The 15,676-nt window shown below is 38.2% G+C and overlaps 1 protein-coding gene across 1 annotated transcript in view; it reads left to right on the forward strand.

The window, feature by feature from the left end:
- si:ch73-211e3.1 (mastermind-like domain-containing protein 1) overlaps positions 1-15,676 on the forward strand; it is an 83,869-nt gene that overhangs the window by 37,663 nt on the left and 30,530 nt on the right. The window contains exon 2 of the mRNA XM_048184021.1: positions 11,787-13,439. Coding sequence (XP_048039978.1) covers positions 11,787-13,439 — 1,653 coding nt within the window. The remainder of the gene's footprint in view (positions 1-11,786; positions 13,440-15,676) is intronic.

Here is a 15,676-nt window from a genome sequence, read left to right on the forward strand (position 1 = left end):
ACATTCATTGAACACAGCAACGGGTGCTCAGACCTTCCGGCACTCTGCGCTCAGAAACTGTTTGTGTGTGTTCATCGCTTTCTAGCTTTGTGATTAGTATTGTTATTCTGTATCAATAAGTGAGTTAAATCACAGTTATGCTTTTCTTAGAGAAAAATAACAGATGGAACGACTTGGTTTGATGTCAAACTGCAATGTTCATGTTTTAATGAGTATTTTTGTCTAGCTTTCAGTGAAAACATCTTTTTTACACAATAAATTAGATTAATCACCTAATAAACAGAACTGTGCAAGATACAAAGACTTTTTGGAAATTGCATTGCTTGAACTGACATATTTTGTAGTTGTTTTTCGCTTGTTTATGCTTAATTTTATTTAAAAATCTGCTAGTTCCACAAAACAAGCCTTAATATGTTATGCTCTGTTGCTTATCAGGTGAATTTACTACAAACCCGATTCCAAAAAAGTTGGGACACTGTACAAATTGTGAATAAAAACAGAATGCAATGATGTGGAAGTTTCAAATTTCAATATTTTATTCAGAATACAACATAGATGACATATCAAATGTTTAAACTGAGAAAATGAATCATTTTAAGGGAAAAATAAGTTGATTTTAAATTTCATGGCATCAACACATCTCAAAAAAGTTGGGACAAGGCCATGTTTACCACTGTGTGGCATCCCCTCTTCTTTTTATAACAGTCTGCAAACGTCTGGGGACTGAGGAGACAAGTTGCTCAAGTTTAGGAATAGGAATGTTGTCCCATTCTTGTCTAATACAGGCTTCTAGTTGCTCAACTGTCTTAGGTCTTCTTTGTCGCATCTTCCTCTTTATGATGCGCCAAATGTTTTCTATGGGTGAAAGATCTGGACTGCAGGCTGGCTATTTCAGTACCCGGATCCTTCTTCTACGCAGCCATGATGTTGTAATTGATGCAGTATGTGGTCTGGCATTGTCATGTTGGAAAATGCAAGGTCTTCCCTGAAAGAGACGACATCTGGATGGGAGCATATTTTGTTCTAGAACTTGGATATACCTTTCAGCATTGATGGTGCCTTTCCAGATGTGTAAGCTGCCCATGCCACACGCACTCATGCAACCCCATACCATCAGAGATGCAGGCTTCTGAACTGAGCTCTCATGAAATCCAAACTGAGCCAATATTTGGCATGATATTTCTAAATGTCTCACTTTCAACATTTGATATGTTATCTATATTCTATTGTGAATAAAATGTAAGTTTATGAGATTTGTAAATTATTGCATTCCTTTTTTATTCACAATTTGTACAGTGTCCCAACTTTTTTTGGAATCTGGTTTGTATTTTATTAGAAAATAATTCAATAATTCAATTATTCAAAATATTAATTTTTTTTTTTTTTACTTTTGTTGGAAAACGTCAGTGATATTCAGGGTTTTTTTTGTTTGTTTGTTTGTTTTTTCAATTATTTTTTTTCATTAATATCTTATGGTGGTGGTGAATTTAGGGTTTTTTAATATTATATTATAATATATTATATTTTATATATATATATATATATATATATATATATATATATATATATATATATATATATATATATATATATATATATATATATATATATACATATATATATATATATATATATATATATATAATATTAAATGTATAGTCCCGTATCAGGTGAAGGAATCTTGTTTTACAAATGTTTAGATATTTTTACTGGAAAGCAGGACAAAGATGCTCTTTACGACAGTGTAGAGAAAGTGAGCGGAAAGAGCGTTTAGGGTATTCCCTCAGTCTGATCTCTCTGTCACTTGTTGCCCGTCATTTACTGAAATCAAAACCGGAAAACATCCTAAAGCCGCACAAACAACCATTCACACGTATATATGTGAGAGTGATTATCAAGAAAGGAAAGAAAAACAAGCGATGACTCAGAGTAAAAGTGCCCCAGTTATCTAAATCTCTCTCTCTCCTGATGAGAATTCAAGGACTTCTTCTCACACATTATCTTATGTGTCGCCCTACTGCTGCATGCTCATTTCAAGCCTGTAACATATAGACATCAACTTTTTTCTCACCGGTGGTAGTGAACAACAAATGAACCCAATGAGCAGATCTTGATTTTAGTCATATGGTCAGTATGACCTGTAGGCTGACTGTTGTCTTGACTAATCAGTAGCAAGGATGTGAGATTGTATTATGTTAAGGTGATTTACAAGTATTAGAGGGGTGAACATGTCTTTATTTGTGCCAATTAGTTCACTTGTTGGACATTTGTTGAGTGTGATCTGCATGGTTGACAGATTAAAATATAATTACATTGGTCTTTCTTTGTTTTAATGGTGACTTCCTCTCTTTCTTGCTCTCTGGGGTGTTGGGGAAGGGCTCACTCCCCGCTCTCCTAATCCCCTTTATCCTGTCTGAAACCTACCCCACCTGTCGTTACACATCTGGACACACACACACACACACACACACACACACACACATTATCTATGACTGTGTTAGGGTGACAAGCTTATAACGTACTTTATTTGTACAGACGTACATACTGCACTTGTAGACGATGTATGTACAAGCCTGTTTATACAAAATATGGTTTGTTAGCATACTAGCTGTTATATTTATACAAATAGATTCTACACTGTCACATACAGGTAAGATTTAAAGATATGATATACATAGTTGTCATATGGTAGTAGGAATAAATACTGATTCTAAATAGGCTCCAAATATGAGACAATTAACATAATATGGTGTAATATTCAATCATATGGTAAGACAGTTGCTAAATCAGTCACACCATAGTGTTAAGATGAGATTCAAGATAAATGACTGCACAGAAATTGTAATTAGTTTATCTCCTTATTCAATTATCCACACAATTATCACTTCCTAATTAAGATTTGAACAGCATTGCGGGTTTCTGTGTGTTATGGGGATGTTGGTAGATTAGAGATTGAAGATCTTGGCTAGTAATCCGTTGGTTAGTGGTTCATGCAGAATTACTGGGATCCCCCATCACTAGCGTGCCCTTGAGCGAGGCACTTAACCCTGGGCTGCTCCGGAGGGAAGAATCCCTGCAATAAATGTGCTGTTAGTCACTTTGGGTAAGAAAATGTCTACTAAAATGACAGTATTAATAAGTGATTCTAATGTATTTCCCTTTAGAAACGTACTTTGACAATACAGTGTTCATATGCTTTTTTTTATTGCAGATTTGGCAGTTAAACTACTGTTTAAAATTTTAGGGTCAGTACGATTTTTGGGGGGGCTTGGGGGGGAGAAATTAATACTTTTATTCAGCAAGGATGCATTAAATTGATCAAAAGTGACTTTTGTAATGTTACAAATTTTTTGTTTGAAATAAATTCAGTTCTTTTGAACTTTCTATTCATCAAAAAATCATGCAAATTAAAGTTTTATGGTTTCTACATATATTAAAATAGACAACAGTTATTTTAAATTGTATTAGTATTTTGCAATATTACTGTTTTTCTGTATTTTTAATCAAATAAATGCAGCCTTGGTGAGCATAAGAGACTTACTGACCACAAACTTCTGAACCATAGTGTATATATTTCAAAAATCAGCATGCAGTTCTCCTATTGCATTTCTATATAATATAATATATTATTACTCACCATATTGAGGATTTAGACTATAAAAATGAAATGCGAAAACATAAGTGCGATACTTCATTATGATTTTCATACAGTATTATGTTTGCTGAGATTTATCATCCACAGTGTTAAACAAAATGACATTTTCCACATTTTTCCACAAAGCTTTAACAAAATCAATGCGATCCTTTCATATTTGTAACCTCAGTTTATTTGCAGAGATTTGAGAAAATAGATTCATTTCTCTTTGTTGAGATGAATTGCTAATCAAGCTGTATTATATTTCACATGAAGCTGGAAATATAATCGAGAAACTCTACTTTTCATTACGTCTATTGTAGCTGACTCATTTTATTGATCGGAAGGTATTAGTATTTCAAGTTTATGTTTGCTGCCGTAGCTCAGTAGCTCAGGCAGTGGTCCTAGCAATGCTAATAACAAAGGTTCAGTTTTGATAAAATGTACATCTTGTTTGTAGCTTTTGACAATAGCATCTGAATGCATAAATGTAAATGAATGTAACATTATACTCTTCATTTGGCAAACTATCATTAATAATAAAAATAGTTCTTAGTTAACATTTATCTAACTAGACAGGTCACGTCTGAACAAATACTTATTTGCAAGGTCATCTTGTTTGTGTGTGTGTACAAGATGAGTGTTTGTGTTTGTGCTGCAAAAGACAGAGTTGGAGGCAGAAACCATCACCAGAGCCGAGCAGAAGACACTAACACACACATACGCACGGCACACGCTCATACTAGCGCAGTGGCGCATGGCTGGCGGGCTATTCTTTGTTTATTAGCATATCTAGATGACAGTGGCATCGCAGAGGCAGCGGTAATTAAGGGCACAACAATGGAAACAGTAATGATGATTGGCATACCATTACATGCCACAGGGAAGGAGGGAGGGAGAAAGGGAAAGAGAAAAGGAGTGCAGTGGGAAAAGAGATAAATGAAGAAAGCTTGCTCTTTTAATCTCAGCAGGGCTACTACCTCCGTGTGCATGCGGGTCTGTGCGTAGGCGTGCACGTGTAAGTTTGCTCTGTTGTTTGCCTGTGTGTAAATATGCGCAAACTCGTTTACTCTCGCTGGAAAGTCGCTTGTTTTCCTTTCCCCTTCCTGTCACACAAGCACACTGATTTCTTTGAGATGGCTTATTCAGAAAGGAGGGGTTTTCTTTCACCCTGTCTCACCTCTCTTCCATTTTAAAACGCTCTATCCTTTAAGTGTCTTGTTGAATTTCATGCTACAAGTCTACTTTCTCCCTGAGTTTTTGTGACTTTTCCTTTAAATGCTAGCATGAAATGTAAAGGTTTTAAATTCTCTCATTTACTGTAAATGGTGCAGTAGGCGATTTCTGAGAAACACTGTTGATATTTGAAATCAACCCAAACAAACACATCCCTCCCTTCATTGCTCCACCCCCAAAACACGCAATGCAAGAAGTGCATGTGGAAATAATGCTTTGCGAAAAATATTGCGAAGATGACGAATGAACACCGTGGAGGAACAAAAAATTAGCATACAAGAGTACATACAAGCAAGAGTTCATTGTTAGTTTCCAGCAGCACTTTTTATTCGAGGAAACATTAAATTAATCAAAAGTGATTGTAAATACATAAATTGTTACAAAATGTTTCTATTTTAAATAAATGCTGTTCTTTTGAACTTTCTATTCATCAAAAAATAATGAAAAAGAAACGTATTGCGGCGTCCTCAAAAATATTAAGCAGCACAACTGTTTTCAACATTGATAATAAGAAGAAATGTTTCTTGAGGACCAAATCAGCATATTTAAATTATTTCTGAAGGATCATGTGACACTGAAGACTGGAGTAGTGATGCTAAAAATTTATTTTAAGTGTTTTAAAATGTATTTATTAAATAAAAAGTCAAATAGAAAAGTTATTTTACATTGTAATAATATTTCACAATATTACTGTTTTTACTGTGTTTTTGGTCAAATAAATGAAACCTTTAAGAGCATAAGAACGATGTAAATGAATGAGAACTTGGGATTTTAAGCTACAAAATGACAAAAAAAGATCAAAGTTTGCTTAAAGTGATCCATATGGGACATAGCATATATTTCAAGCCATGTGATAGCAGTTATGTGAGGAACGTACTGAGATATAAGTCGTTATTCAGAATATTCACAGATAATTGTCGTCTCCAATGAGCTGTTATCCACGTATTATTGAGTCAGTGAGTCCAACTCAAGAATCAGATCAGTCTATTTCATGCCTTTTTCAGACCAGCTGTATGAACTGGATCAAATGATTCATTGAGAAGATCTGACTCAGAATAAGAATTTGTTCACAATTCTGACAATACACTGCTTCTCTCATGAAATCTCAATGATGTGCCAAGGACAAGTGCAGAGAACAAGATTTTCAGTGAAAAACAACTTAAACGTCAGTCTGTTTCTCTCACAAATCTGAAGTCGTATGGACCACACTGTAAAGCAAATTCTGTAGTTTTTACAAAATAATTTTGGCAAAACTGTAAACACATTTACAGAACAAACTGTACAATTTACAGTATAAAACTGTAGTTTACAAAGAAGAAAATTTGAATGTAAACCAGTAAATTCAACAATGCACATTACTACTAAAATCTGCTTTGTACATTTAACAACCACCATAATAATGCACAATGCCACATGAAGAATCAGTTCATCACAAGTAGCTTTTCCACGAGCTGAAGTACATACTAATATAAAGTCATTCACGCAAACGCAAAACACCATCATTGTAATCCACAACACTTACATAATGCAATAAACATTCATTAAACAACAGAAGATGTAACATAAAACCCTAATCTACATAACTGATAACAAAAACTATTAAGAAACATGTGGAGAATTGGGTATTGTGGGAATATCAGATTACGGATTTTGACTGTAAATTATACATTGATTTGTTCTTTTTTACTTCTAAAAATTGAAAAATGTACTTCATTTTACTGTGAAAATTACATAAAATGTCTGGTACGAGCTTTTACAGTTTTTCCCTGTATATACGGGAACTTACTGTTAACCTGTTTACAATTTTTTCTGTAGCATTTTTACACCATTTTACCGTTAAAATCACATTAATGTACTTTTATGGGGCTTCAGTCCCTATATCCCCATTCACTTTTTTGTTATATTGAAAAGAGTGGTCAGGATATTCATCAAAAGATATCTTTTGTGTTCCACGGAAGAAAGAAAGTTGACTAAACAATGACATTTTTGGGTTTAATTTCCCCACCGGGATCTGTAAAGTACCTCTGTCTATCTCAGCACCTCTGTTTGTCTTGGTGAGCGTATGAGAGGTTGACTGTGTTTTCCGGCACACACACGCATACACACACACATTAGGCGTGTTTATGTTGGTCTATGAGACGAAACTCTGTTTATATGTGCAAGACCCCTCCTATTCTGTTTCTTTTGGCACAAACCCTCTCCCTTCTCTACCCTGTATCTCTATCTTTCTCTCTCACACACACACTCCTCATCCTGTTTCTGTGTTCTCTAACAAGAGGGACTGTCTTTAATCACCCTTGTTGTACAGTGAAATGTACGGATAGCTTTTCTCAAAATCTTCCACTTAATCATTGCTCTGATAACCTTCTGCTCCCACAAGCCAAAAGTAGATATATTTTTGGATCCGTCTTGGAGCCAGCAATGTTCTGAACTTATTTGAGTTTTTTTTTTTTTCTAATTAGTCACTGCATATTCAGTAATGATGGTACAGTCTTGGTATCCTTTAAAATAATTATGTGTTAAAGATTCCATAACTTGTCTTGGTATCTGTGAAGAGTCCAAAAGCTTCTGAATCATTGATTCGTTTCAGATGACTGCACAGACAGGGACACCGTGGTTGAATAATCAGCAGTTGCAGAGGTTGATCGATAGCGGCCGTCATGGAAAGCTGTGTGTGTGGACATGACAGCCAGGTCTAGACGCAAGAGGAATGAACAGTGAGGAGACATGTATCATAGTATAACAAATGATTTGAACAAGCAGAACTAGAACTATACTTGGAGTATAAGAAGATCAGTAAATAGTATTGACAATACTAATTTAACATAGACTTCTAGGGCTGCACAACGATTAATCGCGATTAATCGTTTGCAAAATAAAAGTCTGTGTTTACGTAATATATGTGTGTGTTCTGTGTATAATAATTATGTATATATAAGTACATGCACATACATGTATACATGTACTTTTATTTTGCAAACGATTAATCGCGATTAATCGTTGTGCAGCCCTATGCAATCCAGTGTTATTTAATATAAAATACTTCTGACAAAATGCATAATGCATACCTTTAACTAGTCATTGTCATATGAACAGCCTGCCAGTAAATACATTTATTTTAGTCTCACAGTTATCTAAGAAAAGAAAACTTCTTTTGAATCATTTGTACACAAATTGCATTGTCATTTGTGTCATTAAGTTTGTCAGGAGAATGAAAGTAGCATTTTTGAAGCTTGTGCATGAGCATCAGTGTTCAAGAACCTCAGGAGGAATCTGCAATTAAATCAAAATCTGATAATAAAGCAAAACAATGAAGAACAAAATAGTGAAGTAGTTCTCAGATGCCATGTTCATAATTTACAGCAATAATCTGGCATTAATTGTGATCTTGACCTACCCATTAGCTGAAGTTATTACTCCGGACGTGACATTGTCACTATTTCTGGTGAATAGTAGTGAAAAGTAGTGACTAATTAATTTCTCCAATAATGCATCGTACTAAGGTAGTTAAAGGGTTAGTTCACCCAAAAAGTGAAATTTCTGTTATTAATTACTCAGCCTCATGTCGTTCCAAACCCGTAAGACCTCAGTTCATCTTCGGAGCACAAATAAAGATATTTTTGATGAAATCTGATGAAAAGCAACGCAAGTACCACACTCAAGGTCCAGAAAGACATGGTTAAAATAGTCAACGTGACTACAGTGTTTCAACTTTGATGTTATGAAGTGATGAGAATACTTTTTGTGCGCAAAAGCAAAACATAAATAACGACTTTATTCAACAATTTCTTCCCTCCCCTGTCAATCTCCTACGCTGTTTACATCCAGCACTTCCAGGTTGTACGTCAGAACGCCGGCTCACTATTGGTCGACTCTTGCATCAGCAGCAGGCAAATGCATCATGTTGCTTAGGTGAACAGCGTCGGCCAATACTGAGTCGACGTTCTGACGTAGAACCTGGAAGCGCTGAACGTAAACCGCGAAGGAGTCTGACAGGGGAGAGAAGAAATTGTTGAATAAAGTCGTTATTTTTGTTTTTGTTTTGTTTTTCTCGTCGCTTCATAAAATTTAAGGTTGAACCACTGCAGTCATGATGACTATTTTAATGATGTTTTTACTACGTTTCTGAAGCTTGAATGTGGTAATTATGTTGCTTTCTATGGGGGATAAAAAAAAAAACCTCTTGGGTTTCATCAAAAAATATCTTAATTTGTGTTCCGAAGATGAACGAAGGTCTTACAGGCGTGGAACGACAGGAGTAATCAATGACAGAAATTTAATTTTTGGTTGAACTAACCTTTTAAGCAGCAAGTTATGTTGTTGTATGGGAAAAGCACACCTGGTTGTGCTGTATGTGTTTGATTCACTAAAAAGAACCAAGTGATTATAGTATGACTCTAATGAACTGATTCTTTTTGGTGAATCAAAATGAATCAATTCTTTTAAATCGAACTACATTGGTCATGCTGTAGGTTCTGTTGCAGTGTTGCTGTGCTTCTGAATAATTAAATCAGGGAACTCTGTGAGAATATTTTTGTACAGTATGCATTGACGGAAGAATGCACATGCGAGAACTGTTAACGGAACCAAATGTCATTCATGTCACCGAGGTCAAACATGGTTTACCATGGCACACATACCAGTGTGCATTTTTGTATTTTTTGTTAGTGTTTATTGGTGAAGTTGCTGTAGTGATGGACCGTTGTGTGTAATCCTAAGATGTAAATTCTCTTAGTATTGGTGGTGGTAGAGGTAGTATTTGTTCTGGGCATTGTGCTAATTGACACTTTGGTCTCGGATACTATTTGATGATTTATATTTCAGTCTCAATACCCACCAAATCCATCATCCAAATTATTGAGATCTACCATTACACACACTTAGACTGCACTAATGTATTAATCCCCTCTCATCGCAAGCATTCTGTTTGTTTAGCATCCTGTGTGAATGTATGTGTGATTCAGTGAGTGTGTTGTGTATTCAGTGCAGTTTTAATGAGAATCAGAACAATGCAATCAGATGTATGCCTTACCAGCCATAATTATGAAGAATATGCACAGCAGTGTGGATGATAGGTCTGCTCCCTCTCTCTCTCTTTTGCCAGCGCTCTGTGCTGACAGATGGTTGTGTCAGTCATAATGGGACAAATCCGATCGCTACCGAATGAAAGGCGTCCCTCCAGCAGAGAAAGAGAGAGAGGGAGAGAGACAGTCGATGTGTCTGTATTGATGTGTTTACTCAGGGTGAAATTGGCATCCATTAGAGAGAGGATTGTATGTGCGCGTGTGTCAGTGAGAATACAGGCTCTAAAATGAAGGCTGCATTAATTCATATTCTGTTACACATGCACAGACACTCTTCCTTTTCGTCACGTGTTCACACTGTCTCTTTTTCAAACACAGACACACACACGCACGGCAGGGTGGACTGCGCAGACAGCTTGGCGATGCCGGGGAAGGTGTGTCTCCAGAGTTCCATTGTTCTAGATGGAGAGGAATCTATGTGGAAAAGCTCCTAGATAAAAAGGGGGTGGGGAATGGGAGGAAGAGAAAGGAGGAAAGACTGCTTTTGTAGAAGTGGACTACTAGCCAGTGTCCACAAGCCAGCATCTTGGGAAGGGCGTGAGGTGTAGTGTTTATATATTCCCGTATCGTATCGAGGCGGATACAATGTAGGGAGCTGTCAAGAATGTTTTTTCTTTATGATATGTACAAGGCAATATTCTGTAATGGTTTTCCCAATGGCTTTTACAAGTCTGAGAAAGAGCTTAAAAATGGATAATGGTGTCAGAATCCTCATAAAATAGAGAGAATGCTGAAGAAGAAGCAAGAATGGAAAAAATACTGCACATTCTTCTGCAGCTGGAATGTTACAGTAAATTATTCATCCTGTCAAGAATCTGTTTCTTAGGAGGTCTCTCTTCATTCGTCTCTCTCTCTCTCTCTCAATCTTTTTTTAAGGTTAAAAGTGGCATGGAACACACGGGATTTCTAGCTGCACTTGGATTAAAATCCACTACACTCTTTCCAGCCATCTCCTCTCCCTCTCTCTCACTCTCTGTCTTTTTGTCCCTCTTTTGTGGGTAGTCTACCAGTCTCTTAAACAATAAAGTGGTTTTCATTAAAAAAAAAATCAAAAAATGTGTTGCTCTCATGAACTGACACTGCTAATACCAGTGTTTTCTGCTGTATTTTGTAAGACTAGAATGAACACTCACAATTTGAGCTTACCAGCATTCTATTTTTAGTTTTATTCAATGCTTTGCTTTGATAAAAGGAATTCCTTGGAGGCCACATATCTAAAAAATGTCCAGACTCTGTCTTTTATATTATGTGATTTGCGAGTTTGCAAACATCTTCATTCAGAATGTGAATGAGGTGCTTTTGATTGGCGGCTCTTTAGTCTTAATCTGCTAAGAGGGCTCTCCAGAGGGCTAGAATTGGGAGGATGGGGTAAGAGAGAAGGCGTTCAGGGTGTTGACCCACGCACTAATGGAAACGGTCTGTTGAATGATCCCACTTCTGGCACCATTGGACAACAGCTGGGCCCTTGGAAGGCTCAGACCCAAAAAAGACAATTTTGGAAACAGGCATTCATACTGGTAATGTTTGAAAGATAGAGCCCTGAGATCCCTACAGACCATTTGTGGGCAGTAACAGACCAGTCGGCTCATAGTAACACAATTAAGTTGTTGCCAAAAAACCTAAATATATACTCGAGAAAATGTGAATGAATGTCCAGATTTAGACTGTTAGTAAATGTTGTCATATACCATCAGCTGATGTTACACAATTCTGATTGATTGGCAATCCTTTGTTGATGTTTTATTTATTTTTTTATTGTGAAGTTCACCTTTATATTCTCCTTCAAGCAACTTGCAATGATAACAAGCCTGTGTGTTTCTGTTTCTCCACAGCTGCCAGGATCCCTGAAGAGGAAATTGACTGGGGCTGTCGAGAGTTCTGCATCGCTAAACGGGGTCTCTGACACGTCTATGACCCAGGGAAGTGGCAAACGACCATGTCTGGAGGATGTCACCCTGGCAATGGGCCCCAGCTACCCTCAGCCCCCTTTTCCATCTGGGATGGGCAACCAGGGGAGTGTTCTGGAAGCTAACCGACTGAACAGTAACAACAACAATTTGGGCTCTCCGTATTCCGTACCCCCGAATACTAGTCCTGGATCAACCCCAGGGAACGGCGGAGGCTCAGGGGGCTTGACGAGTAACTTCAACCCAAATGGGAGTTCAGCCACACCTTCAGTGGAACAGGAACTGCAGGAGATTTTAGATGAACTGACAAAGAATCCTGATCCCTCTTTACCAGAGCTTGACATTGAGAAGATCTTAGGAAAAGAAAGCGATGACCAGGCAAACAGTGCTGGAGGTTTTGTCCACCCGGAGGGTAACGGCACCCCTAAAAGATCCCCACAGAGACAATCGCACCTGGAGGCCCACCTAACTCAGTCCCCTGGTTTCTCTCAATCTGGTTCCCCTCAAGTGGGTCCAAGTCCTGCTGGGGCACCATATACGCTACCACACCCTTCCAAACCAGTCCCGTCTCCACTTTCAGCATCACCCCTATCGTCCTCATCTTCACAAGGGCAAAATCAGGCACGGTCACCCATGCTTTCTGCCGCCCTATCAAGCCGGGCTGGATCCAACTGGCATGAGGTGTCCCGGGCCCAACAGCTTCAGCAGATGGCGTCAAATAATAAGCACCATTCTAACAGCAGTGGTGGTCCCCCACCTGCACAGTCAGGGTTGTCTGGATTGGGCCAGCAGAGTACTTCCTGGGCTGGTCCCTCTCCACCCTACCGACCAGGGGATAAACTGCCTAACTCATCACCTCATCAGCAGCCCTTCAGCCCAGCAGGTAATATTCAGAGCCCCCAGAGCTCTCTAATCTCTAGCATGGCTCCAGCCCCATCCACCGGACCTTCACCACCCTACAGGCCAGAAAAGCTTGCCAGCCCAGCAATTGCTCAGCCCCCTTTCAGCCCCCAGAACAGCCTTCTGTCTGGAAATGCCCCACCAGGCGTTTCAGGCACTGCAATCCAAGGTTCTCAGGCAAGTTATCTTCCTGGTGTGGCTCCAACATCAAACAACACTCGACCATCGCCTCCTTACAGACCAGATAAACATCCGAGCCCAGCTGGGCAATGCCAACCAGGAACACAACCTCCCACACAAGGACATCTTTTCAACTCTCAAAATAATCAAGCACCTGCAATGTCTAGTCAGCTGTTCAAAGCCATCACATCCAACCAGCCACCGAGTAGCCTCAAGCTCCTCATGCAGGCACAGGGAAAGCCCTCACAGCTGCAACTAAACAAGACCACCACAGCTGGTATGGGTCCAGAACCGTACTCCTTCAACAACACCAAGCCATTACGACATTTTGACCCCGATCCCTCTGTTGCCAAACTGGGTCCTCTAGCTGTGGGAGTATACCGCAATGCTAGCATGCAGCCCACAACGGCCACATCGGCCACAGGACATGGACATCTTCTGCCACAGCGCATGCAAAGGGGCATGCCAACTGGTGGTATCGTGCCTCACTGCAGAGATGTGAGTACCATCACTTGCTTGTTAAACTGATGTGTAGAATGTCATATATTTTCATATATTTTGCAAATAATATCAGACAGCTAGTATAAAAGTAAACTTTTAGAGTGAACTTTAGGAGTTTTGTTACCTTTAGGATTAGTGGTTTCCCTATGTGTAACTTCAGGTGTTTTTTAAAATTGGGAAAATAGAACAGTCTCTAGCAGTTTATAGAAGTTTCAATATAGTGTATGAAGCTGTACTTGAGTTGACTTTGCAAAGTGTAAACTTTGTAGCTCTTAGATGATTTCAAAATACTCTTTTTGTAAGAGTTATCCACCATGTCAGTTTCTGGATGATGTGTGAGTTCAGGGCAAGATTATGGGAGCAGACAAGAGCAGGGTGGAAGGAGATTATTTCTGTGCCACTAACGGTGCAGAACTGACACGCTTTACCTTTAAGTGCAGGAAATGGATGACTTCTGTTGTTGTTATTTTCGTAGACTGTAATGTGTCTATATTTTTTGTTTCATAGAGTTGACAGATGATTTAGTGCATTGGAAAAGAGACAAAAGAATTATGTTTTAGACAGGGCTTCTAGAATGACATGATTAAAAAATCCAAAGATATAAGATGGAGGAACTACAGCCCTGTGTTTTTCCATTAGCTTGTGGAGCTTTGGGTATGTTCACTTCATACAGGGGGAGACTGAGACTGTTTCTGAAAGGTGGAGTGGAGTGGGCACCCTGTGGTGTGTGCCATGGGAAGGGAGGGGAGTGGGTGTTCCGACTCTGATGTGTGTATAAGGGGGGCAGTTAGGAAGCTCCAAAGGTTAATTGAACAGACAGCTGAACAGAGAGTGAAGGAATGTGAGTCTTTGTATATGAGTAGCATTCATGAGACTGAACATGCTCAGCCCGTCTCTGTTAATTAGGATAGGGCCAAAATTACTGTTCTTATACTTGTCTTGTTAGTGTGTGATGTCTTATGATTTCAGTTTTTGTATGTGGGTGGAAAGAAAGAGTTCGGCACATTTTAAGTTTTGTTTTGTGCTAACTGAGAGAAAACTTGAGTTCTATTTGTTTGCTCTGAAGTGAGAGAGATGTGTGTGAGTTTGTTTACACGGTGAAGAGAAAAGGCTTTGTGTGTGTGTGTGTGCGTGTGTGTGCGTGCGTGTGTGTGTGTTTGTATATCCGCACTAAAGAGAGAAAGACAGTGTGTGTAAATGTGTGTGCTTATAGAGTTTCAAAGTACCGCTGTGCATTCTGTCTCCCTGCGTGGCGGTCTGTTTGAAGACAGAGTCCCCCTCTTTCAGCCCAGTGGTCCTCTTTCATCACACCAATAAAAGATAATGAATTTTAGAGGAGAGGGAGATTGAGGAAGAAAGAGAAAAGGGGGCCAGTTTCTTTAGTGTCTTGGCATGCATGGTTGCAAACTAAAGAGGGACTCAAACCTTCTATCCCCGAACTGACTGTCTCTCTCACACACACTCTCTCTCTCTCTCTCTCTCACACACACACATACAGGTTGGGTTTTCCTGTTTTATGGGGACATTCCTTAGACATAAACCTAAACCTACCCATCACAGAAAACTTTGTGCATTTTTACATTTTAAAAAAACATCACTTTGTATAATTTATAAGCTGTTTTCTTCCTGGGGAATAAAAAATGTCCCCACAAGGTCAAGAATTTCGGATATTTCCGTCTTTGTGGGGAAATTTTGTCCCCGTAACGTAGGGTTAACAAGGACCACCCACACAGTTTTATTCAATTTAACTACTCAACTCAATTTATCTACTCAACTTGCAGTAATTTTTGTTTATGTACTGAGAGTAGATTAGATTTGTGTACATATTTTAGTTATTTTTAATTGTGGGCTTTCTGAATTAAATGTTCACAATTAAATATATGCATATATGTGCTATTTGCACAATGAAATAATTGTGCATATAGCTAATTTTATGTGCATATACATGTATTTTAATATTATAAATACATAATTAAAATAATTTGAAATAAAATGTGTATTTTAATATATATATTATATTAAGCTAATATATATAAACAAGAAATGCTTAATAGTAAAGTGTTGTTGTTTGGAAAATCTTTGTGACGTCTCTTATTATGAACAGAAAACATACCTCTGTTTCCTTTAGGAGCACAAACAAGAATAAAACAACAGTTTGATTATAATCAAGAGTCATGATTCACAAGAACCCTACATCAACACAGGTATTTCCCAGCAGGAGCAGCTTTCTCGTA

This window comes from Megalobrama amblycephala, linkage group LG3 (genome assembly GCF_018812025.1).
Source record: "Megalobrama amblycephala isolate DHTTF-2021 linkage group LG3, ASM1881202v1, whole genome shotgun sequence".
In the NCBI taxonomy this organism is placed as follows: domain Eukaryota; kingdom Metazoa; phylum Chordata; class Actinopteri; order Cypriniformes; family Xenocyprididae; genus Megalobrama; species Megalobrama amblycephala.